The 27524-nt window shown below is 39.8% G+C and overlaps 1 protein-coding gene across 1 annotated transcript; it reads left to right on the top strand.

Moving 5' to 3' along the window:
• Positions 1 to 1058: 1058 nt before the first annotated feature.
• cdk10 (cyclin dependent kinase 10) lies at positions 1059 to 26169 on the top strand. Its single transcript, XM_074677132.1, has 13 exons — positions 1059 to 1238; positions 5340 to 5412; positions 5510 to 5581; positions 7309 to 7411; positions 8251 to 8332; positions 12031 to 12098; positions 15653 to 15705; positions 17488 to 17557; positions 17683 to 17742; positions 17942 to 18065; positions 18213 to 18352; positions 24659 to 24711; positions 24803 to 26169. The coding sequence occupies exons 1-13, from the start codon at positions 1149 to 1151 to the stop codon at positions 24898 to 24900; spliced, it is 1086 nt and encodes a 361-aa protein (XP_074533233.1). The 5' UTR covers positions 1059 to 1148; the 3' UTR covers positions 24901 to 26169.
• Positions 26170 to 27524: the final 1355 nt, after the last annotated feature.

Genomic DNA, 27524 nt, shown 5'->3' with positions numbered 1-27524 from the left:
TTCTTTTCTCCCTCATAGTTACAGTGAGTCCTCCACCGTCACCACCCAGCCCACCTGAGCCACAGCCAACTTTTCTCTCCAGACCTTTACCCACCATCCTCATCACAGCTCCATCACAAGAGGACCTCTACGCCTCCCCGGCCACGGTGACTATAGCTGAAGCTATCAGAGAAAGACAGCCCCAGTGCACTCCCTTCATTGTGGGAAATAAACTGGTGACAGTGGGAAGTGACCAAACACACCAAGCCCTCTGTGAAGAGGGGAGCAGGTAAGAGGAGCAGAGGACTATAATCAGTATGCAATAGACTTTTAATCCATGAGGCAGAGTGTGGCGGAGTAATGCATGCTTTTTAATCAGTAACCCCCCCCCCCCCCCCCCCACCCCCCCCGCCCCCCTTTTATTTTTATTTTTTATTTATTTATTTTTTTTTATTTTTATTTTCTAGCTGTTCCTCAGAGCACAATAAAAACTTTTAGTAACACTGCTTTCAAGGCTATGGAACACACTGGCAGATAATCGAAGAGGAGCTGTAAAAATTAATCATCTTAAACTTAAACTAACGACATCAGGCTTTATGCAGGATTTTTAAAGTCCTACGCAAAATTTTTAAAGTCCTACATCTTCTTTCTATTTTGATCTCTCTTTTAGCATCTTGGTATTTTTAATGCTTTTATGTATCCTAAACTTTTGACTTAATCATTTCTTTTATCTTTCTGCTTTTCAATAATTTAGCTTTAGTTTTCAAACTGTTTTAATAAACATCACATTATATTTTTATATGTTTTCTACTTTTATATATTCAATGTATTGTTTTCAAACCCTCTGAACAGTATTTATTTTGAAATGTGCTGTATAAATAAGAAAAAAACTGTTTGATTGATATAAATCTGGCATATCACTCATTTCACAAAAGTATTATTTTGTTTTCTTAGAAAGACTCATAGTTGACTTCAGGACCACCACCCAGCTGCAGTAACACAGTCCCGACACACGGGGTCCCTGCCTTTTCAAACTCCGGGATAGTTTTTAGTTGACCTGCTGGTGGGCCGGGCCCGGATCAAAACATCATGGCGGCGACCGTAGGAGTGCGGGGATAGAGCTGCTTTGGATTAAGTTTCTTCAGTCTGTGTTCAAAACAAGAGAGAGGATGGACACCACAGCAGAGGAAGAACCGGAACCTATAAAACTGAAGTCCATCAAGAACAATAAAACCTTCACAGTGCCTCAGAGCGATCGGGTAAGACAAATCTCCAGCCCAGTGAGGGGGAGCCCGACAAACGGTAGCAGGATGCTGCTGGAGCAGACACCATCACTCTGTTCAAACAAGTTAATATTACAATTGATATATTTGACAACTGTTCATTTCTTATGCGTGTCATGAGGAAAAGCAAGAAAAATCACAGCGAACAATCAGAAATCAAGGGATTTATCATGCTAACAGTAGTGTCAAGTAAAAAACCGATCTTTAAGTCCCGATACCAACACGTCTGTGCTTCGGTATGGATCGATACTGCTCTGATTCCGGTATTACAACTTCAATTACCAAAAAGTTGTGGATTTGTGTAAAATGTTAATAAAAAAAGAATACAATCGCTTGCTATTTCATGAACTCTCATTTCATGCTTGATAGCCATGGACATCATGGATGTTCAAACTTCAACATTGCACCATTTTAAGAAAAGAAGAATGAGGTCATTTTGAATTTGATTGCAGTAAAAAAATCTCAATAAAGTTAGGGCAGGGTCATGTCTCCCCACAGTGTAGCATCCCCTCTTCTTTTAACAGCAGTCTGTTAAGGTCTGGGGGCAGAGGGAACCAGTTTCTGGAGATTTGAGGGGATTGTTTTCCCATTCTTGTCTGATATGTGAGATTCTGCTCAGCAGTCCTGAGTCGTCTTTGCAGGGTTCTGGTTTTACGATGTTCCAAATGATGAAAAGATTGATAAAAGGTCTGGACTGCAGGTAGGTCAGTTATTTACGTATTTATTTATTTAACCTTTAATTAACCAGGTTGATCCCACTGAGATTAAAAACCTCCCTTTCAATGGAGACCTGGCCAAGACAGGCAGCAGCAAAAGCACAAAGTTACAGACAGGAAACACAAAAAGGAACAAAGCACAGCCAACAAAACACAAGACAGTGGATTAAAACCACGTTCTGGGAATCAACTGTTCAAGCGATCAAGCTAAAAAACTGACATCTTATAGAATCAGCCTCCATATCTTTAATTTCAGACTTAAAAACATGTAAGGACACCAGCTCTGTGAGCTTTAAGTTGTTCTGTAACTGATTCCAAGCTGTGGATGCAGAGTACCAAACGCCCTTTTCCCAATTTCCGTCCAACTGTTTTAGACAGAGAGCATAATGAGGTCTTGAGAACACAGAGTACTGTCCGATATTTTTCTGTAGAGATGGGCCGATACACTTTTTTACATTCCGATCCGATTCGATGTATTAAGATTTAATTGTGCCGATATCCGATCCATACTGATACAGTAGGCAACAAAGTAAAACATAAAAAAAAACATTCTAAATTTCAAGCCATTTATTAAATAGCATTGTAACAACCTGAGTGCAATATGTAATGGCATGGTATCTAGGGATTAGGGCTGCACGATTATCGCAATTGCAATGTCAGCACATGCAAGTCAGATTTCCATGATAACCAAGCAAGTCTGTAGACTCATCATGACACAACTTTTTTTATTAAATCGCAAGCACAATCGCAATCGTAATATTGTCCACCTAATCGCAAATCGCACCTTTTCCCCAAATCGTGCAGCACTAGTAGGGATGCATCGATCCAACTTGTCTTGTTCTGATACCGATGACTGGGCTTTACCGATATTGATCCGATGTGTTAAGTAATAACCTGCATGCCCTACTGTGGGATAAGACTGTTAATGTTTTGGGTAAAAGGCATAAAATGAGTAGATGGAAAAACTGAAGTAAATATTTATTTAAACTATAGAATATTTAAAAGTTTAGCACTATTTTGGTAAAAACAACGCCTCCGAATGTACAGAAATTCTATTCAAATGTAAACTTTTATACCCTGTAGACTGGTATTGCAGCAAAAAAGTGCACCAAAGGTAACATTTTAAATCAAGTAGCCAAGAGCGCCAGTGAAAGACGGCATGGAGCTGTTTGCCTGGATCGGCACTATGGATCGGCTCTTTTCCCACCGGTACGATCCAGCTTTGAGGGGCACCGATACACCGATACCAGGACCGGTATCGTGCATCCCTACTTTTCTGCATGATAAGTTCAGCACCTAGCCTCGCTTTGGTGTTGTGGTTGGGCATTGACTTGGTGAAATTTGCGCCCATTACATGTTGCTCTAAAACTTGTGCGTATCTTTGAGTGTTGATAGAGACATTCCAGATGTGTGAGCTGCCCATGCTGCAGGCATTAATGCAACCCTAGACCATCAGAGACCCAGGTCTTTGAACTGTGAGCTGCTAACAGGTCTGATGTTCCCTCTCCTCTTTAGTTCAGAGGACACTGTGCTCAGTTTTCACCAAAAATTGTACATTTTGATTCGTCTGACCACAGAACTGTGACAGACCACAGTGCTGCCTGAAGGCCTGAAGATCATGCCCATCCATTACTGGTTATTATCCTTGTCCCTTGCACAAAGATTTTTCAGATTGTTGGAATCTTTTGGTAAAACTGTTTAACAATTCTTCAACCCATCTTTTTACAGACTGGTGGACCTCTCCTTATCTTTTCTTCTTTTTTATACCTAATCATCTGGCTGAGATATTGCCAATTAACTTATTGGGTTTCAAAATGCTCCTCCAGCTCTTTACTATCAGAACCTGCTACTTTTCAAGTCTTTGTTGTTCTTGTCCCATTTTTTTGGGAGGTGTTTTTGCCATCAAATTCAAAATGTACAAATCGTTCACAAAATTTCTCACACCTAGTAAGTTGTCAATGCTCTATTGTGAATAAAATGTGAGTTTATGGTATTTGCAAATGGTTTTATCCTGTTTCATCACATGTGTTATTGAACACTCTCTGTTCTATTATATGAAGATGTGACTGGAAGCTATGACTTGGTAACTGTAAACCAAATAGAAATTAGCTGGCTTTTTATTATTTTCTGGGATTATAAATGTGTAAAATGTGTGGTTAGTAAATCTCCAGCACTAACAGAAATCCCAGTTTAACTGTAAACCTCAGCAGTGGATCAGTGAGGAATCAAACTTGTGCATATTTGAAGTAACTGCTAGAGTTGTTGTTGAAACAAGTAAAAAACCCGCTGAGCTACGGTAGTTTTCTTCCTTCATGATGTTTGAGCTCTATTAGCACAAATGCACAGACCTACAGGTGTTGATGACGTGATACTTGTACAAATTGAATAGATCTGTCCTAAGGCTCGGCCAGGGCTGGGACGATATGCTTTTCTTCTGATTGATCCTTTATGATTTTTGGGGTGCCGAGTTGATTTAAATTGTGATTCTTTGATGTTTCCAATTTTTAGTTCATTATTTTAACTCCAGACCAAATGAAGAAGTTGATTGATGATGTTGATGGTAATGATGTCAACAGACTGTCCCAGAGCCATATCCCCCCCCCCATGAGGATCTGACATCTCGACTTTTTTTCCAACACAGCTTATAAACAAAGTGTAAAATGAAGGATTTAAATTTGAATTTAAAAAAAGTTTTTGAAATAAAAATCACAATTTAAAATCATCAAACAAAAAGTCATGATACTTTGATACATCATTTTTTTCCCCATCCCCTGGCTCGGCCGTCTGTCACAGTATCCCATCTCACTCTCTGGGTCTGTATGGGACTGGTACCAGATACTAGGATCAGATGTGTGTACTTCTGTAGTGTTTAGCAGTAAAAAGGTTTATGAGCTGCGTCTCAAAAGGAGCCTTCAGAGATTTCTTAGATTGCGTTTGTCACAGGAGCTCACCAGGTAACACTGTAGAAAGTAATGAGTTAGAGACACACCTTTGTTATGAGGTAATGTTAGTCATTGTCTCCATTACCAGCTAATCTCATTACTGGATTCCACCAACGCATACGTCTGCAGGAAAAACACCCTGTTATCCATTTAACCAATGAATCTATTACACCATTAAACCATATATCATTGTTGGTGAATCCTCACTTTGTCCTCTTTACCTTCAGCTTATCTTTTCAGGATTAAGAAACACCTCAGGATTGTTTTGGTTTAGGTTATTTTTATTTTTTACTGATGGTAAATTCGCCTTGGAGTTTAAAGTTTCTCTTTTGATTATTGTTACTGATCTTTCTTTTTTGTGTCTCTTTTATTCTTTAAACTGTGTTTAGTCTAAATGCAGTAACCTTTTTTCTTTTCAGTTTGGGAGCTGCAGGAGCGTCAGAGAGTTTGAGAAACTCAATCGTATAGGAGAAGGGACTTATGGAATCGTATGTGAGTAATTCATGTGGCAGACTACACACTGGCCTCACATGAAATTAAAAAGAGGTCATTTTAACGACTCACTGGAAACTGTTTTCTGTCTCCAAAGATCGAGCTCGAGACACCAAATCAGATGAGATTGTTGCTTTAAAGAAAGTTCGAATGGACAAAGAGAAGGACGGTAAGAACATGCTACTGGTGTTGATTATTTAATATCCTTTTTATGACAATACTAGAGGAATCAACCTAGCATGCATTTTTTTCTCCTGAATTTAAAATCAGACTCTTTCATGGTTCAATAGTTTGAGAGCAAAGTTAATTGATCAGTTTACATCAGTTTTTATGTGTTTCTCTGCAAATGTTAAAGAGCTTTTATGCTAAAAGATTAAATACCCCATATTCTGCTCCTTTTCTGCAGTTTAATATGGATCATTGATGTCTTCATGAAATGGTAGTAACATGTTCTGGTCCAAAAAGCCAATAAATCAAGCACAGCAGTATTGTTTCCAGGCTCTCATAGCCCCTCTGTTCAGAACGCTCTGATTTAGTGGGCGTGGCCTTAATATGTAAATGAGCCACCGCTGATACTGCCCCGCTCTTCAGGGTCACTGAGAGCAGCGCCACGAGCTCCGAGTGCACAATGTTTAGAAAACAGCGAAGCTCATTTACTGTAACATTACAGGATAAAACAACAGGCTAACCGCAGCTAAAGTTAGCATCCTTAAGCTAACACAGAGACAGGGGAGACACTGAGGAAAAGCTCTTACATCTGCTCCACAGCACACAGCATTTAAAATACTCACATTTCCAGGGTCCGAGGTTTGTTGGTGGATGGTTGGTAATGGGCCTGGATTCAGGACCAGTCTATTCGCTAGCCCTCTGTTGTTCTGTCCAAAGTTGGAAAAGCAGTTGGCAGTGAAGTGACTAGCACACACATGCACAGTTTTACTGAGTGTAGCTGGCACATTTCCTTCATAAATGAACTCTAGACACTTAGTCTTGTCTACTTCAGAGATGGGAAGCTTGTGCATGGAACTATGTGGCTGTTTACTGCCAAAAACAAAGCAGTGATGGCAGTGATGGCTGCTGGAGCAGCAGCGGGGAGGGGTTTCAGGGGTATCTGCTCTGGTGGACCAATCAGGTCAGACTTGCTCCTGATTGGTCAAAAAAGAGAATCGCTGACGTCGGCAAATCCCCAAAATCCAAACAGCTCATTTTAGGTCAGGATTTTACATTCACAAGCACTACTAAGTACAGGTTTTGTCATTAAATATCACATTTTGTGGGCTGGGAGGAAAGCCAAAGACCCACAAATTTCACTTATAGACTTAATAAAGTGATTTTTGCATAATATGGGACCTTTAAAGAGGGGGTGGTGTTTGCTTTCATATGTCTTTCAAAGGTAGTGATGCAACACTACGTGGTGAACACTGAACCGTTATTTTCACTCTGCATAGAGCAATACACCTTGGGTGTTTGGTTTTTCAATTTATTTTGCTGATGAGTATGTGTATGTGTTTTAGTGACTTCTGGGACAGCCAATGGGGACTCTCCTATAATGTAAATGAGATTTGAAAATCTGCATGTGTTTAGTCTGAACATCCAGCATTGTTACTTTATGTCTGAATATGTGAAATCTGAATGCCCCCTCTTTAGGTCATCACATTCCCAATTCAGCTGAATGGAGACAAAATTGAAGCTCGTAGATGGCGCAGACCAAAACAGAAATCATAGTTAATGGTCCTGTCTGTCAACATTCAGTGACAATGGAACGGCTGTCTGTCACTTTTGGAAGAGAAAGTGTTAATGTGCACGTTTTGTTGAGTTAATTTTGAGCTTCTTTTACACTGCTGCCTTGTTTTGACAAATGTTCTCCTGTACCATCTGTTATTTAACTTTCCACATCAGGGATCCCCATCAGCAGCCTCAGAGAGATCAACCTGCTGCTGAGGCTCAGACACCCCAACATAGTGGAGCTCAAAGAAGTGGTTGTTGGCAGCCAGCTGCAGAGGTAGAAGACACACACACACACACACACACACACACACACACACACACACACACACACACACAAAATTATGTTTAGAGGTAGTGAACAGTCAACACACACTTATCATTTTAGTTTAACTTTGTAGACCAGGGGTCAGCTACCTTGACTTTCAATGGAGCCATTTTGCCTCAGCTCACCTGGATTTAGGTCATTCAGGAGCCACAAAATCTACTGTCTTCACAACAAAGACTACGAAGTGTATAACATTTTAAACATAGTTAAAATCTACTAAATACTGATCTATATGTGGAGGTTATGGAATTTATGAACAAACATGTGACGTCTGAGTTTTTTATTGTTTTATACATTTGCAAAAAAATAAAAGATAAAAAAAATAAATAAAAAAATTCCATTAGAAAATAAAATTTAATACATTTATGAAAATAAAAAAGAAATGTAAAAAAAATGAATAAAAAGAAAACCAAACAATTTGAAATTAAAAACATTTGCAGAAGTTTCAAAATGCAAAAATTTAAAATAACTATGAAATTTTAAAATTTGCCAAAATTTTAAAATTTGCTAAATTTTGAAATTTTGTAATGAAACTAAGAAGGGCAAGAGGAAAGCAGAAGCTCCTGTGCTTTCCAAGGCTGAGTTGTTGTTGTTGTCACTGGGATGTGTTGCTTCTAAAGATAGCAGTGTAACTGATTTAAGGGAGGCTGACCTCAATAAGAAGGTTCACCTCAGATTCATTCAGTCATTTAGGTCTAAATATAGCAACAAATAGATCCCAGGTTTAAAATAACAGAAACCTCCTCTAACACTTGATGGTATGTTTTCTTGTTGGTTTCTGTGCTCAGTCTGTTCCTGGTGATGAGTTACTGTGAACAGGACTTGGCCAGTCTGCTGGAGAACATGCAGACCCCGTTCTCTGAGGCTCAGGTATGTCAAAGTCAAACTTATCAACCCAGCCTTTCCCTCAGTGATACCTGGGGGGTATTCCACGAAGCTGGCTTAGCTCAAAGCCTGGCTTATTTGGGTTAGCCGCGCTAACTTTAGCGAGAGTTGGGTTCCACAAACGAGGCTTAAGGCTAGCGTGGCTTGGTAACCATGGTAAATTAGCCAGTGCGACTAGCCTGGTCCCGGTCAGGCTAAACGTCAGGCTTACCTTAGCTGCGTCTCAGAGAAGGTCAGACCGGCTTCTAAAAGACGCCTTGTGAACTGCAGGTGTCACATTAAATGAATCTATACCTGTAATATTTGATGTTCTTGTTCAGAAACATAAGCTGAGACCTTTTGGTAACTTTTCTGACACCTGCTTAAAACCCAAAAAGTCAGAAGGATCGTGAGGCTCCGCTTTCACGGTCCGTATTCATACTGAAAATCAAGATCAAGCGAGCTTTTGTCCTTCAGCTCCACGGGAGGTTTCCGTCCTCCCTGAGCTCGCTTTAGGCCACCTGCGCTATCCTTTGACAGGTGAACCGCCCCAGTTATACTAGACTGGAATAACCGTGAGTCAAGAAGTGAGATACTAGACTGTCAATGTTCGAAGTAGGAAAGTCAGTGGCTGAGAGGTTAGAGGGTAGGACATAGATGCATGGTGATTTATATTTTACTTGCAGCGTGGGTTCGATCCCACTAGTGGTACCTATTTGAAATTATCTGATTTTCTTTCTTCTGTCACCCTCAAAGTACAGTCAACATATAACAGAATAAAGGCACAAATTGTCTTATAATATAAAAGGTGACAACAGCCACAATTTTCCATAGAAATACCCTCCTTTACCGGCGGTCCGTTCTGATCATGATGATAATGTAAAGGTGATTCCACATGGTGAGATAACTATGTGTCTTCCTCCTTATTTAAATATAGGGCACTGTATCACTGACACATCTCATCTGACAGCTGAATCATCTCTAATGAAAAAATGACATCTCATCTACATGTCTTTTTCTGCTGTTTTAGTCAATGTTTGATGAAACATCATCCCATGAAGTATATAGGCCTATATATATGAACAGCTTTAATTTAATCAAGATCAATCTCCTCTGGGCCACAGCAGTGTGAGGAGCTGCAGAGTGAGAAGAAAAAAGGGTCATCAAACTCAGCAGAAACAGTTAGTGTTGATTTGACACACAAGCATGATATTCTTGAACCAGCAGCGTCTCTGGCTTTAATTATTGCCACCGTGTCACCCTTTTATGTGATTTTCACCTTGTAGCCATCATACGACTCCATGAGGAGATTTTTCTCCGCTGAGGGAAACGTCTCCGCTCTCGGTTTTGACATGATTTGGTCATTTCGACAATCGACACGTCGGGGCTTTTTATCTACCGCGGACGCGCGCTTAGCCGCAGCTTGGATCAGCCTGGCTTGAATAAGCGTCTCTGAAAATCAGCTGAGCCTCGTTAGTGGAACGAGTTGCAGCTAAGATTGAAGTGGCAGCTTATTCAAGCCACGCTTACCGGCGATAGCCCAGCCTTCTTCAGCCAGCTTCGTGGAATACCCCCCAGGTGTCAGTTTTTATAAACATGTGTGAATATGTCGTCATGTGTTTGTTCCACTCAGTGTGCCGTGTGACTGAACAGGATGTTAATAAGCTTAAAATCACTTCGCTTCACCTCTTCCATGAAAGGAAAAAGTCTTTGTCTATTTGCATCAACCACACGAGCCATTGGAGCTCCTAACACTGACCCCAAACACACAGGCTGCAAATAAAAACAGCAAAGCATAAAAACAAACATTTACTAAACTGAAATACAAATGTCTGTTGTTGCTTATAACAGAGTTGAACAGAGACAACATCACTGTCTTTCTTATGCACATGAGAGAGGAATTTGTCTTGCTTTAGAAATTATACAGCGCATTTCAAACTATGCCTAATGATCAAATACAGTGGTGGAAAAAAGGTTTGGGACATCCTACTAGATAGATACTAAGAATCACTCTTGGATATTCAAGTGCAATTTCTTTTCGTACAAACACAGCCTGAACACTTAAACAAATCCTAAAAAAAACTATAAAAAAAACTGAAAACCGATTGTTTCCATAAAAATACCTAAGACATTTTGAGTATTGGGTTATCTTAGAACCTATGATCTACAAATGAAGGCCGTGCTTTTTATTACTGAAACACGCCTGAAGATACAGACTTTCAGCCAGGATGGTTACAGCTGCCTCCAGACAACCAGAAAGTGCAGATGAAGTCCTTCAGCAGTTGGATCCACTCTGCAGAAACACAGACCAACCAACAGCTGGGAAGACAAACACATCCTGATCCACATGTTCAGGGAAAACTGCAGAGAGACGTCACAGGAGCTTCAGCAGCAGAGGTCAAACCAAACTGGTGACCAGTGTTCCCCCCAGTCTCACCCAGTCTGTACATGGTCCCACCAGGCTTTCAACAAGCCCGGTGTTGTTGGGCCCAAGCACAAGAACTGGACAGGGACTAGAAGAAGACTCTGTGGTCTGATGAGTCCAGTTTCCAGCTTTATCTTCCTCCTGCTGATGTGAGGGGACACAGAGGACCAAGCTCTGTCTCCAGCAGGTAGAGGACTTACTGTCAGCACGGTTGAGGCAGGATCAGGGTTTGGGGATCCATGAGAGCTGCTGTAGCTCATCTCCCTGTCTGTGACGGCTCATTGAACTTTGACAAGGACTGAGCCATTCTCCAAACCCACACACTCCCTTCTGCACGTGCCCTTTTCCAACCAGGTCCAAACTGGAGGGCTGTTTTCCAAACCGCCTACTACACCAGCAGTGCCTACCATTTGGGCTGAAATCCAGTATGTAGTAGTCAGTATGTGAAAACTTACACAATCTGCAGTATGCCAAAAATCCCTGCATGTCCTGACCCAAGAAAATTTCACAGTATGCAACGGACCAGTCTACCTGGCATACTGTTTCCCACAATGCACGGCACTAACACTGTTTGTCAAAGCAGATGACAGGTTTTGGTGAATTACCGCCATCTAGTGGAATGAGTCGGCATTATAACCACAACATAACAACATTAACGTTGCGGTCTGTGAGATAGAAATGAAGTGATGAGAAAGAAGCACCGCTAACTCTTGTTAATTCCAGTTGTACAAGACTCGTTTACTTCTACAAATTCATTAAAGTCCATTTAAACCACTATTTCACTTTTTGTAAACCATACGTGGATTTGAGTGAAAGAGTGATAGAGTTTTTCCATCAGCTGCAAAAATAAAAAGTCAGATTTATTTAAGATTTATTTTTCATAAATGATATAACTTAAGGTTTACAATTAAAAATCAAATATGATGTTTCTATAAGAAAATGATTAACAAAGAATTTAGTTTTGTCAGGTTTATTGTTAACAGTGAACAGAAAAAAGATTATTTGTATTTGTTTGTCAAATGCAGCTGCACCTTTTGAAGCCCCCAAAATACAAAGAACAAATACTTTATCTTAATATTTGAGATTGTGTAAAATGTGTCTGAAAACTTTTTCCATCTGTTTGTTGAACTTTACATTACAGCTCCATGATGATTTTCTAATCATTCTCTTTATGTTAACTAATTATTCCTCTAATGATTGCAAACTATTAAACTATTAAATAAAGGTAGTGCAGTGTTTTCTTTCAGTTTTACATTTAAACTTTCTTTCCTGTTCTCAGGTGAAGTGTATCGTCCTTCAGTTGCTTCGGGGTTTGGAGTATCTCCACCATAACTTCATCATTCACAGGTGAGTTCAGAATGATCTTATTTACATTTACACAAAAGATGAAGTAAACTGTTTGCACAAGTTTCCCTTTCCACCCAGATCAAAAACGGATCAAGTTTTAACATATTGTTTTTTATTGTCTGAGCAAAGTGTTGAGTCAGCTCGCTTCTTTGTTAGAAAATGTTTCAGCTTGAAACTGGCCTGCATTCATGTCATGTCATCATTTAATTTGAGAAAATTTCCAGAATGAGCAACTAGACTCATTTTCAGAACAAAAATCGTTAAAAGATCTGAAATATTTTTTATTATTATTTATTTATTTACTTAAGCTCATCTACTTTGGTCTTTACATGTAATTAACACAGGATTGTGGGTCCTGACACAGTCTAGTGGTGAGGTCCTGTGCCCCATGAGGTTAGTCCTCAAGCATCAGCCCTGGTTTGGCTCTGACTTGCAGGCTCTCACCCTGTTTCCTGCTCAATCCTCTGTGTTTTCAGAGGATTTCTGTAAAAGTTGGGATTAGAAAACACAACATGCTTTTCTGTCAGTGATGAGCTTTGTGAAGCCATCAGATCAGCTGTTACAGGGTGTCCGCCGGGCCTTAAAAAGTATTAAAAGTTGATAAATCAATTGTGGGAAAATTAAGGCCCTTAAAAAGTGTTAAAAAGTCTTAATCCTAATGCTATGAGGTATTAAATTTTATGGTTATTCAATTTGACTCCAAAAGTATCCATGAATAGTTATTTTCCTCCTTGCGTCTGAACAAACTAACCTGACACTCCAGACAGACAGTTCCATATATCTGCCATGGAAATAGTCCATCTGTTTCGAAAATGTTTTCAGGGTCTGAACCTTCAAAAATAACCACGGCTGGTGATTGGACGATCATTTTGCTCATCACACTCGTCACAGACCAGCATGAGGATCTTGAAAAAGCTTTAGCGTCTCAAAATATTTCACTCTAGATTGTAAGAGTTTCTCAAGCCTCCTGAGAAAATTTCTCAGACTTTTGAGGACCTGGGATCTTGGATTCTTACGATTGAAAGAAGGCTTTCCCCAGCTTCCCCTGATCTCAGTTGTTTTGGAACAAATTTTCTTTGTTAAAATCACCTTATTACTGGATACAACGCAATGAGATAAGGTATTTATCAATACAGTTACGTAGCACTGTTGTTTGAGATGTGACAACAAGCAAAGTTGTAATTTTGTGAGGCGCAGGCTATACGTAGCATTAGCAGCCCAACATATCCATTGGCTAATGTGACAACATACTCAGTTCGTACAGCAGTTTAGTAGCCACCCGTATGTATTTTATGCAAGTTGGCCTTAAATAACTGTTAATTTTTGTGGGAATGTCAATTAACCAGCCTTTAGTTTTATTTATTCTTTCAAGCTTTATTCCCTCTCAGTTAACCTAATTTAGGTTAAAATGAAAACTACAATCATCAAAGATTGGTTACTAACAGCAGCTTAAAGTCGCAATAAGGTCTTAAGATTATTTGAAAGGTTTTTTTAAAAAGTCTTAAAAAGGTATTGAATTTAACCTCAGGATTTCAGCATATACTCTGTGTTAGTTTTTAGGCCTTTGGAAGCTTAAAGATGTCAGTCCTGCTCTAAAAACAGACGTTTATTAAATCAGTGATTTTCAGAGTGGGGTCAGCAAACCATGACTTGGGGTCCGTGGAACAATTAAAAAATGATTGTAAAAGTGTGCTTTATCATTGAAAAAGCAGCATATCAACAAACTGGGATCACTTTGTGGTGCACGATGATAGAAAAAAAACCTCAAAACAAAAAAAAACGCCTGGGTGCAGGGAAGTGCTCAGACTTCATAAGGGCAGGGGCAAAGAGAAGAAAAAAAAAGGTACATATAACACATGTTTTTGTCACCCAAGAGGGCAGTTTATCATATTTTAACCAAGGGGCAACATCCGGTCAGTAAAAATGAAGCCTATGCAGAAGTGCTAAAAGTTGCTATTCATTGAGGATCCTCTTGAGGCTGGCTGCAGAAAGACCAGAAACCACGTACACACCCAGCCATAAAAACAGACTTTTACAGCATTAAAAAACATATTTACAGCCTGGTTCACAAAATGGCTTGGGTCACTATCGACACACACTGCACAATGAGTGATTTTTTTTCTCTCTGCGGTTTGGAAGTTATTCGGATTGTCCAATCAGAGGCACAGCTCAGATCACGTGACCGCCGGGCGCCTTGAAGCTGCTCGAAGAAAAACTAAAAGCTGGTGTCATAACGAATGTGGCTGCGTCCACAGATTGGCTTCATTTCACGGTTTGAGGAACAGACGGGTGACGTCGCAGATGCTTTGTCCATGTTTTATACAGTCTGTGATTTTAACCACTCAAGAGGGCAGTTCATTGAGTTTTGCCAACCATGAGGGCACCAAGGCACATGTTTTTCAACAGTTGGGCCACGAGGAGGCTGACCACCCTTCCTTGCAAAATTACATAATTTAAAAGTATTACTGTTATGCTAATAATTGTAACAATAATAAGTAGATTATTGTGTTTCGACTGTAAACTTAGTGATGGATCTTTTGCAGGTTAAACCATGCACAGCCCTCGCTCACAGGTGTTTTCCCTAACATTATTTTATATGGGTCACCCCAAACGTCACTCCTGGGTTAACGCCTGAGAGCTTGTCAGTGAACATGAGTAGAAAACTCAGAGCTGTAAAGACATGGACTCAGTGGCCCATGGAATTAAACAGCTTAGAGATTGAATCCAATAAAAGGTCCAGCAGTGGGAGGTATACAGCTTTAGTTTGTCCAGAGGAGTTTGTCTTTGACCTGTTCACTAGCTTCACACAGCAGTGTTCAGGTTTTGTGTTACTGAGGGTGTTAAATGAAGGTACAGCATCACAGAGTCCATCTTTGGTTTGTTTCCAGCTGCTCATCTCTCCACTCCTCTATTCCTCCTCTTCTTCCTCCTCCTTCTCCACATCATTAAACCGGGCAGTTTGATTGAGTAAGAGGACTGATCTGGTTCTTTAAGCTACCGTCGCATTGAGTGCTGAGTTACTAAAGCTATTAATGAAGCTAACGCGGTGATTACAGAGTTCAGAAAGAGGAGTGGCTCTGTCATTACTCAATGGAAACAGACTTATGAAACATAAACATTGAAGTAATCTGTAAATGTAGGGGAGTAAAGAGGGTCTTTGATCAGTTTCTCTTACACAAAAAATATCTTTAAGACAACTTTAAGACAGCAAACCCCTAAGATAGTGTTTAAAAAATAAATGTGGTTAAAATCTGAAGGGCATCTTCTCTTATTGGCGATGAGGGAGAGCTGAGTATCCTTTTGCTCTTGAATGAATGAATGAATGAATGAATGAGTGTACAAACTGATATTCTGTCAGGTATTTGACCACAGTTCCTGTGTGTGACTGAATGATGGGAGGCTGTGAACCTCACTTGATCTGCCAGGACTAAAATGTGCTGAGGCAGAGATGTTCAGTGGGAGTTAAGCGTGTAGCTGAAGCAGTTTGATGAACGTCAGGCGGAGGGGGATGGGCCTTCAGATTGCTTCATTATCCTCTTCAATCTTCTTACCAGGGACCTGAAGGTGTCTAATCTGCTGATGACAGACAAAGGCTGCGTAAAGATCGGTGAGTCATCACTGTTACCAAAACCAAGCCTCTGTAATCACTTTATCACAGCACTGACACACATCCAAGACTCTGCAACACTGACCTTTGACCTCTACGAGTCTCTGTAACAATGACACTATCAGACTGTTTATCAAAATAATGACCCACACTACTGTTCACCTTATTGTAAATACACTCTCTAGTCTCTTTATCTGGTACACCTGTTCAACTTGTTTACTTAAACATCTAATCAGCCAATCACATGACAGCAACTCATTTCATTAATTGACGAAGACATGATGAAAATGAGCTGCTGAAGTTCAAACTGAGTACTAGAGAGGAGAGGAAAGGTGCTTTAAGAGACTTTGAACCTGGCATGGTTGTTGGTCTGAGTATTTCAGGAACTGCTGATCTACTGGGATTTTAACCCACAACCATCTCTAGGGTTTACAGAGAATGGTCCCAAAAGGAGAAAATATCCAGTGAGCGGCAGTTCTGTGGGTCAAAATGTCTTGTTGATGCCAGAGGTCAGAGGAGAAAGGACAGACTGGTTGGACCTGATAGAAAGACAACAGTAACTCAAATAACCACTGGTTACAACCGAGGTCTGCAGAAGAGCATCTCTGAACACACAACACGTCCAACTTTGAGGCAGATGGGCTACAGCAGCAGAAGACCACACCGGGTGACCCTCCTGTCAGCTAAAAACAGGAAACTGAGGCTACAATTCACACAGCAACACCAAAACTGGACAATAGAAGATTGGAAAATGTTGCCTGGTCTGATGAGTCTGGATTTCTGCTCCACATTCAGATGGTAGGGTCTGAATTTGGCCTCAACAACATGAAAGCATGGATCCATCCCGCCTTGTATCAAAGGTTCAGGCTGCTGCTGGTGGTGTAATGGTGTGGGAGATATTTTCTTGGCTCACTTTGGGCCCCTTAGTACCAACTGAGCATGGTTTAAAGTCCACAGCCTACCTGAGTATTGTTGCTGACCATGTCCATCCCTTTATGAGCACAGTGTACCCATCCTCTGATGGATACTTCCAGCAGGATAACGCTCCATGTCATAAAGCTGGAATCATCTCAAACTGGTTTCTTCAACATGACAATGAGTTCCCTGTACTCAAATGTCCTCCACAGTCTCCAGATCTCAATCCAATAGAGCTCCTTTGGGATGTGGTGGAACAGGAGATTCTCATCATGGATGTTCAGCCGACAAATCTGCAGCAACTGTGTGATGCTATCATGTCAATATGGACCAAACTCTCTGAGGAATGTTCCCAGTACCTTGTTGAATCTATGCCACCAAGGATTAAAGCAGTTCTGAAGGAAAAAGGGGGTCCAACTTGGTACTAGCAAGGTGTACCTGATAAAGTGGGTGTGAAAAATGAATGAGATATTTACCTGATTATGAAGGTTTTGTATTTAAAAGTTGGCTGCTTACCAAAAATAAGGAAACTCTAAACATTGAATCAAGAGAAAGCCTTTTAGGATTGTGGGGCATTTCTCATATAATTTAGATTTTTTCGATTAGATTGTTTCTGTGAGACAGTTGAAGGTGACTTATCATTAATGTGACGTAATCATGAGACAGAAAGTTCCTGTTTTTACAGTAGTGAGAAAAGACATCTTCTCCGTATGGATGTGGACGTGGATGTATGTTTGTTCATCTCTTGTATGATTTAGATCGGCTGTGCTGCTTTGAACCTAAACATGACGTATTTCACATTTCATGCCTTGCAGTGAACAAAGTTTCCCTCATAACTCTGGATCTTGCTCTTGTATCTGCACGCAGCTGACTTTGGATTGGCCAGGAATTATGGCATCCCCCAGCAGCCCATGACCCCTCGAGTAGTCACACTGTGGTGAGTGTCTGGGTGAGTGTGTTGTACCCTGCAGATGATCTCTGTTTCACTCACCTTCTGCTGGTGCAATCTCACTGGAAACTTCTTCACCTGAAGCTCTCACTTCCTGCCTTATCTGTCTGCAGGTACAGAGCTCCAGAGCTCCTCCTAGGGACCAAAACCCAGACTACAGCTCTGGACATGTGGTGAGGAGAGAGCACACACAATTTCCAACCATGCAAATAAATTGAATTCAGTTTGAAGAAATCAGACCTCAACAAAGACTGAGTGTGTTTTGAAAGGAAAATAAAAGTTTGATCACCTGAACTCGACACATCATGAGGAGAGGGAGAACCAGACGGATAGTCAGCAGAACAAACTGGACGTGTGATGTTTCCTTTGCAGGGCTGTGGGCTGCATCTTGGCAGAGCTGCTGGCTCACAAACCTCTGCTGCCAGGAACCTCTGAGATCCAGCAGGTGGACCTGATCGTCCAGCTGCTGGGAACCCCCAATGAAAACATCTGGCCGGTGAGTCAGCACTTCTTCAGAATTCATGAAGCCACGTGTGCGTGAAGGGTAACCACATGAATCTGTGTGTGTATGTGTGTGTATGTGTGTGTGTGTGTGTGTGTGTGTGTGTGTGTGTGTGTGTGTGTGTGTGTGTGTGTGTATCAGGGTTTCTCCCAGCTTCCCCTCATCGGTCAGTACAGTCTGAGGAAGCAGCCGTACAACAACCTGAAGAATAAGTTCACCTGGCTGTCAGACGCTGGACACAGACTGCTCAACCTGCTCTTCATGTACAACCCACAGCGCAGGTAAACACCCACGGGTCACAGGGGGTCACAGGGGGTCACAGAGAGGAGGGATTGTAGCTGCACAACTTGTGGGTCTGCCCCAGTACTGTAGGGGAAACATGCTCCTCTGCACTGCAAAAACTGAAATCTTATCAAGTGTTTTTGTCTTATTTTCAGTAGAAAATTCCTTTTTAGACTCAATATAAGCCACATTAACCTGACCAGTCCAGAAAAATGCCGGTGCATTTAAAGACAAAAATGAGGTCTGAATTACTCGTAACCAGTAAAAAAAAATCTGCCAATGGAACAAGAGAAAAGTTACTTGTATAAAGACATTGTTCTAGTCTCAAGAAAATTTTCAAGCAATTTTTTCTTGTTCCATTGGCAGATTTTTTTTACCGGTTACAAGCGATTCAAACCTCATTTTTGTACTCTGATAACTTCAAACAAGACATTTTTCTGGATTGATAAGTTGAAAGTGGCTCATATCGAGTATAATAAGACAACTTTTACTTAAAAAAAAGACAGAAACACTTGATAAGTAGGGCTGTCATTTTAACAGGTTAATTAGATTAATTAATTACACCGCAAATTAACGCGTTATAAAAAGTAACGCAGATTAATCTGGATCCGAAACCCGCGGGACGCTCAAAGACGCACTTATTTTTAAATGTCTGGCATTTACAAACCATGTGTCCTACTTGGAAAAAGAGGAGTTCTCGTCAGATTTTCAAATTCCCGACGGTCCCTGAATGTGTCACACGTGACGTCAGCAACATGCTTTAAACCGGAGGGAGGGAAGTGAGAGTGATTGTGACTGCCGTCCACATCGCGTTTATTCACACGTCCTTTTTGAAAATCTGCAGAAAATCAACCGTTTGCTCTAGCTCAATTCTGTAAAAAACAGATAATTCTAAACTCTTTACTGCATCAAACAAGCCCTGAATGATCGATAAATGTCGTGTATTTAAATCTAAAGAATTATTAGAAAATTTGCTTCCATCTTCCTGGTGTCATGTTTCAGCTTGGGGCTGCTCTGCACCAATCAGCAACAGTTTGTGTGTTCAGAGCATGTTAAACTGAAAATACTTCACTTTTCTTTGATCCAAGACTTGAATTAAGTGTTTTGTACATAGTTCCTCACAGTTTTTAGCCCTTAGCCCTGGTTTTCCTGACCTCATAGAAGTATAGAAGTTTATATTGCAGTGAAAATTGAGTCAACATTGAGTAAAAATGTGACAAAAGCAGAAACTGTCCTAAAAATCAAATCAGCTTATCTTTGGTGCAGGACTGTGTAGATTTTGTAAAGATAGACCCATAAAACTTTTTTCATTTTCTCCTTATGCCTCAGGGTACCTAAAAATGTGCTGTATACATTCCCACCTTATTTTTAAATGTTTTTTAGTGTCTTTTAATGTAATTTTAATGTCCTGGAATTCAAATTCTTTATTTTGGGACCTTAAGCAGATATGAGATTAGAATGTGATTAATTAGATTAATTAATTACAAATCCTGAAATTAATTAGATTAATTTTTTTAATCGCCTGACAGCACTATTGATAAGATTTCAGTTTTTTGCAGTGTGTGCAGTACTTCAACTTCATATTCACATTATTTTACAACTCATTATAAAAATTCACGTTTAGAAAATCAAATATGAGCTTCTGCTGATTCTGGTTCCTTGTGTTGACCATCGTCCTCCTCTGACACGGTGTCATTGTTCCCTGTGACTCTTAAAAACTGAACCATCAGTCAGAGTTTCTTACTGAATTACTCAAATTGTTTACAACGGAAAAGATTTGCTTTGTTTATTACACTACAATTTTCTTTTAAAGTTTGGCAAACCAGAAATGAGAAAAAAATGTGTGTTTTAGGTGTTTTTAAACAAAGAGAATGAAAGACAGACGTATTGAGCCCCTGAGGGGACATGAGCAGGAAAATAAAATAGGAGTTCCTGACATGCAGTCCATTTTCTTTTCATTTCATTTACATCCTCCTGTACCCCTGGATCTGAGCAGATGTTTGTTGTTGCTCTATGATTCTACAACTCCATTTAGCAGATGCTTTTATCCAAAGGGATGCACGACTTAGGCGAGAATTTAGGCTGGAGGGAAAAACCTTCATTAGAGCCATGAAGTTCTTCAAGTTTGATTGGCTGCAGGAACTGGCATCCAGTTCCAGAGGAAGTCCCAGTTTTTTTTGTTTAATAATGTAGCCACAATTAACCACAGCTACTGATTAAATGTCAACAATGTAGCTTAACCTTCAACAATTTTTTTTTAATCAAGGTCTATTTATTGAAAAGTTTTACAATAACAAAACAAACAGGGAAAAAATACATAGAAAACCATATATACCGACTATCAAAAAAGAGAAGGAAAAAAGAAAAGCCCACCCATCAACCCACCCACTGAACAAGTACTGTACTATAGTAATCAGTCATCCTACACTAGCACCGGCTAACACAGAAAGAAGTATAATAAATTATGGGATTATGCTCTCTGCTCCTAACTTCTCAACAAACATCAAGAAAGGCTTCCAGGTTTCATAAAATCGTAAAACAGACCCTTTAAGAGAGTGTCTTATCTTCTCAAACTTGACATATTTCATAATCTCTTGAATCCAGTGAGAATATTTAGGAGGAAGAGGGTCTTTCCACTGGAACAGTATAAGGCACCTTGCCATCAAAGTACAGAAGGCTACCATATTATTCTTAGAGTTATTTAGATGCACACCCCGTGGCATGACACCAAATCAGGCAATGAGAGGGGATGGATCTACTGGCACTCCTAATATTTTGGAAAGAGCATCAAAGATGGATTTCCAAAATGGATGTAATCTTGGACAGGCCCAAAACATGTGGAGTAAACCTGCTGGGGCTTCTTTACACCTGTCACATGTCGGGTCTAGGTCTGGCCTGATTTTAGACAATCTGACCTTTGACCAATGGAGTCTATGGACAATTTTAACTTGAACAGAAACATGTCTTTGGCAGATGGAGGATGTGTAAATTCTTAGTATAATCTTTGCCCAAGTTTCTTCTGAGATCTGCTCGTTCAATTCCCCTTCCCACTTGTTCTTAAGTTCAATCAAATTTGCTGAATTATGATGATTGAGAAGGTTATGAACTTTACCAATCACCTGTTTTAAGTCTGTTCTTAGTGTAAAAATTGAATATAACAAGGGTGCTGAAGAATATTGGGGAAAACCATCAACGCATTGAGGCAACAAAGCTCCGCAATTGTAAGTATCTATAGAAATGAGATTGAGGGATACCAAATGTACTTCTTAATTGCTCAAAAGATGCATAAGTACGGTCTATAAAGAGATCCTGGAGAGATTAAATTCCATTACTAAGCCAGATGTTGAAGGCTCAGTCTGACAAAGATGGGGCAAACATATGATTTTTGACTATCGGGGCAAGGATAGAAAGATTATACAGAGCAAATGCTTTGCAAAACTGGTTCCAGATTCTTACTGACTGTGCCACAATGGGGTTATTAGTAAAATAAGAAAGCGGTTTGATCAATGGGAGTTCAGAGCACAATAGAGCTGGCAGGGAGGTGTGTCTACAGAATGTAGTCTCCAAGGTTAGCCATCTGGGTGCATCAGAAATATTCAGATCTTTCATCCAATACACCAGAACCCTAATATTTGATGCCCAATAATAGTAAAGAAAATTGGGGAGTGCAAGGCCACCTTGAGGACATGGCCTTTGCAGTATAGATTTCTGTCTGCAAGACTTTTTTTTTATTCCATATGAAATCTGATTAAAGACCTTCAACAAAATTTAATACTCAGTGCCTAATATTGACCAAGCGCTGGGTCTGAGACCTTCTGACTCATTCTGCCCCTGAGGGCAAAGAGGAGGAGGGTCAGATGAGTTTTAGCGTTCATCATACAACCAAACTGGTTAATCCCCACGCTGATAAACTGTTAGATTTCAAAAATCTGTAAGATGACATTCTGATAGAGTACAGCTATGATGATGATGATGATGATGATGATGATGATGATGATGATGACGATGATGACGATGATGATGATGATGATGATGATGATGATGGTGGTATTCAGGGTTGAAATAAAGCTGGACTAACTCCAGCAATTTTCTTCTCATGTTTCATGACAGGCAGACATTCTTATCAGTATGCCAACAGTGGCCCCTGGTCGTAACCTTGTTGAGGAAAAGAGTAAAAAAAATATCATGTTTTCTACATGATGCTCAGTTTTTGGGGTTTTCTAAAAACAAACAAACAAACAAACAAAAAAACTTGAAACACGACTCAAGCCATTATTTTAAGAATGCAACAATATTTGAATGAAATAGATTGGTGGTAATCAGTGGTTGGTCTCAGGTGCACTGGCCAAAGTTTCTTATGGACACACAGTAACAACTCGTTACAGAGGCTCAGTACAGAAAAGACATCACTCCGTCCTCAGACAGGAAAAATCTGACTCAGATGTACGGATGGGTACCGATTTAGGTACTTTTTTAGGTACCGACCGAGTTATGACAAAAGTACCGGGTATCGATTCATGTAGATTCAAAAGGTACCATGTTTAGGTACCTAAACGTATTCTTGTGACTGTATGGAGTGGAAGAGTAGGTGATTTTCCATGCTGGACATGAACACAGCATTTCAAGGTTATATATTGAAGAATAAATTTGTTAAGTTGTAAAAAAAATTATATATTTTATTATTAAACAAATTGATATCTTTTACCACATAGACACAAAAAAGTACAGAAAACTGGTACCGTTGAGTACCGGTACCGATTGCCAGGTGCCAGGCATCAGTACCGTATCGTTTCAAATGTGAAAGGTACCCATCCCTACTCAGATGTTTTGTAAGACCCCAACTTTTAAGTATTCTAATATTTGTCTGTTTTAAATCTGTGTACCAAGTTACTAAAGATCATCGTACTCTAACATGTTACGATTACAACCCCAGACATTGACTATTTCATCATGATCATCATAGTTTCATCATCATCATCAAGCTTTAATATTTACCTCGCTGATGAACAAATCCCCCCTCTCCTCCTTTTTTTTTTTTGAAAAGGAATAAAAGCTACAATACAATTTTAGCAACAAATGACTGAGTATTCATTTTGTTTATGCTTCTGTTTTTTTGCAGCTTGCCTTTTTTTCTGAACTCACTGCAAAGTCAAAGTTTTATAAAGTGTTTTTGTCTTATATTCAGTAGAAAATGTCTTTTTAGACTTGATATGAGCCACGTTCACCTGACCAGTCCAGAAAAATGTCTTCCTTAAGTTTTCTAAAGACAAAAATGAGGTCTGAATTGCTTTAAAAAATCTGCCAATGGAAGAGGAGGAGAGTTACTCATATACAGACATTATTCTTGTTTCAAGCAAATTTTTGAGCAAACTTTTCTTGATCCATTGGCAGATTGTTTTATACTTGTTACAAAATCTGCACCAAGCGATTGGCTGGTTGATTGATCGTTGCTGATTTCCTTAATTTTGGGGGATCAGTGATGGGCCCATCCTTACAGATGAAACTGATCTTATATACCACCAAGAAGGTCTGACAGCCAGCCATTGTTGCTTTTTGCTCTGTGACCTAAAACTCAGGACACTTTATTGGTTGTTTAAGCTAAAGCATAAAGATTTTATTGTTTCACAGGTATTGTTCAATGATTTTCAATAAAATAAGATTGGAACATTGAAGGTATGTGCTGTCAGTTATAAAAAAATTATAATAAAAAGTGGTATCGGCCCAAATTGGTATCGGCAGGTCAGGCTTTTTAAAGATCGGGGATCAGCCAGAAAATTGTGATCAGTGCACCCCTACTTGTTACAAGCAACTTACCTCTCATTTTTGTCTGTAAGTGGCTTGAAAAAAAGACATTTTTCTGGACGAGTCTGGTGAATGTGGCTCATATCCAGTGTAATAAGACATTTTTAAATTTAAAATTAGACAAAAACATCTATCAAGACTTAAGTTTTTTTGCAGTTCTCTGTTAATTTGTTGCCTCAAGTTCCCTTTTGGATTCAGATCAAAAATATTAGATAATAAATGGGCTATGTAGAGGACTTCACTCAATCACATGTGAACCAATCAGGTCAAAAGTGGGAACAGTAAAAGTTGCATTTTTTCAATAGGTCCGGTAACTTAAGCGCAAAAGTAGGACTGATTTCTGGTTGGTTGAATAAAGAGATGTTCCTCTTCTGTAAGATCAGCTCAGAATCTGAGCACGCCTGATCAATATGTAAATAAAAAAGTTAAAATAGGGCCAAAAATGTAAAATACACTTGAAAAGAAGCCATGAGTGACTGATGGTATCTGTCTTCCTTCTTCAGAGCTACGGCCAAAGACTGCTTGGAGAGTTCCTACTTCAAAGAGAAACCTCTCCGTGAGTGAAAAGACTCCAGATCAGCTGAAATCAAACCCCTTCAGTGCATCAACACTGGTCATTAATCTTGTCTCCCTGTTTCTCTCTGCAGCCTGCGAGCCAGAGCTGATGCCAACCTTCCCTCACCACCGCAACAAGAGAGCTGCTACTGCTCCAGCAGAGAGCCACACCAAGAGGAGCAAAGTGTGACGAGGACAGAGACGCGCTGGACTCAACCCTCTGAAGGTCACGTTTTCAGGAAGGTGTGCTCCAAGGATGGATGCTGGTTTCTGTCACCGCTGCATGCATTGGAGAGGGATCAGCTCATGAGGAGGTTTAACGTCAGTGCTTAGAAGGAGCGCAAACAAACTCTGATCAACACCTCACTGAACCGTCGACACAGACGTCTGCAGTGATTGATTTGACGCTGATGAGGGTCCAACCTGCTCGAGCTCTGTTCACAGCTACAGCGAGTCTGTTTGGAGATTTCTGTGGCCCAGGAGGAAACAAGCCTGATGAATAAGCCTGTACAGCTCAGAGAGTTAAAGGAGGGAGGAGTGGATGAAAAGAAGTGTTTCTGTCTCTCTCCTCACAGCCTGTTTGTGACCTGCTGGTCAAAGTGTCCTTTGGAAAATATCTGAAGCCCTGCTTTTTATTTCTTATTTGTTGGCAGTTAAAGTAAAATGTTAACTTTTAGGAAACTGGTTATGTTATATAGTTAACTTTGGACAGAAAAGTGTGTTAGAGTCAGTGTATAGTTTGAGAAATCAGTGAAAAGAGTTGATCTGCAGCTTTTCTGTCTTGTCTTGTTTTCCAGCTCATTTGCTGCTCAGCTGTTTAGAAGAAGCCTCAGCTCAGCAGGTGTTTCACCTGACAAACAGACCCACCTGAAAAAAACACACACCAGTTAAATGTTTGTAGTTCAGGATTCTTAGCGTGACACCTTATCAAGACTTTTTCAGCTAAAATCTTTCATCTAATCTCTTGACACAGGAGGTGGCTGTAACAGAGATTCTGCAAAGACTGTAATCTGAGCATGTGTTTATTTCTTTTGTCAAGTTTCCTAAAAGAGAAAAAAAGAGACTTGAATTTTTTCACCAAATTGGAGGATTATTTTTCTACTTTAAATAATTCAGGCGTCATTTGTGTCTTTTCAAATCTTAAAGTAAAACTGATTTTGTACTTGTCAGGTGAGCGTGGCTCATGTTAAGTCTAGTGAGACAAATTTTTACTGACTTGGATTTCAGTTTTTGCAGTATAAACTTGTTCTGAGGTCAGTATTTCCTTGATGTTTACCAATAAGATCCTAACTAGAGGCTTGATTATCCACAAAAGGCTTCCTCCTGTTCAAACCCCACCTCCCATAAGACCCACTTCTCTCCTGTACGCATGAACCAGCCAATCAAAACCTGTAAAACTCTTCACATTGGAGTGCACAGAGCCCAGCCTTCTAGGTCGCACTCCATATGTGGTTTGCCCTTCAAGTGGCCATCATCATCCAGCCTGTGGCCTCTTTCACGCATGTCACCCCCAACTCTTACCTTGTTCCCTGCTCTAGCCACTGTCTTCTAAGGCATAACCCCCCCCCCCCCAAAAAAAAATATAACTTAAAACCTGAGGAGTCCAGAAAAATATGTCTCCCAAGATATTGAAAGACAAACAGTTAGTAATCTGCCAAAAGGGTACGTGATTTATTTATTTTAAGAAACTGAAAAAAATTCTTGCCCCACTGGCAGATTATTTTCTACCATACATGAGCAATCCTGGCATCATTTTTGTCTTTCAGTATTTTTCTGGGCTTGACAGGTGGATGCGGCTCATAATGTACGACTTGGAGCCATTAAAGAAATAAAAAAATATCTGAATAGAGATTTTGGATTTCACAAACTCACAAATTTATAAAGTCATCTAACTGTGTCTTGTTGAACCACAGCACTCATCTGAATAGCCTGGAGATGTAACCATGTATATCCATGGAGCTGCTGAGTTCAGTGAATTTCTTGTGGGAAACACAGTCACCTCCTCTCCAGATCCGTGTGTTGCTTTCTTCTGAACAGCTTCAACATAAGGCAAAGGTCTGGATGCTTATAACATCGGATTCTGGGCTAACATCAGTCGTATTTCTTTAGTGCTGAGTCCGAGTTGGAAGTAAGACTTGATCAGGTGGTCAAGTAGGTCGATGCAGTCGAACGGGCAAAGTGCAGCTTTTTAACAATCTACACGTTAAAGTTTTTCTTATGAATGTATGATTAAGGAAAAATCTTTTTTTTACATTTTTTTCTCAAAAATTTGCAACTTAATCTCTGAAATTTTGAGTGGTCTCACAAATTTAAAGATGTGGAAATCTTGAGTTTGATTGCTCAAATGAACAGCTTATAAACTCTGAATTTTGATTTTTTTTTTCCTCAAAAATTGACAAATGCTGGTTTTTAAATCTTTTATAGTAGCCATAACATCCTGCTGTAATATTGAAATTCGACTGGATGTTAGTAAAAATTCATTCAACCTTTGTTTAATCTCAAGATGCCTCTCAGCACATGCTCTCAATTACGATGACGTCAAGGATCATAAATAAGACAAACTCTTCCTCAGTTTTTGCAGTGTAACCTGTGGTTCTAAGGAACTTCCTGAATCAACAGTCTGATCTGAAATGGTTAAAGTGACCTCAAACGTGAAAGCAGTGATTTTGAAATAAGTCAAACTTCTCCTGCAGCAGCAGCTGTTGGTTAAAAATTGTGGCATTGAGTGTTTCAGGTACAGCAGGGAATTTGTGTTTGCTGAGCTGCGCTGAGAAAAAAAATTAAATGATCAAAATATTGAAGAATTTAATTCAG

This window comes from Halichoeres trimaculatus, unplaced genomic scaffold, assembly GCF_033239565.1.
Source record: "Halichoeres trimaculatus isolate MK-OKI-2021-1 unplaced genomic scaffold, fHalTri1.1 fHalTri1_scaffold_10, whole genome shotgun sequence".
Lineage (NCBI taxonomy): Eukaryota > Metazoa > Chordata > Actinopteri > Labriformes > Labridae > Halichoeres > Halichoeres trimaculatus.
The sequence above is the reverse complement of the archived record's forward strand: the minus strand, read 5'-3'. Positions and strand labels throughout refer to the sequence as shown.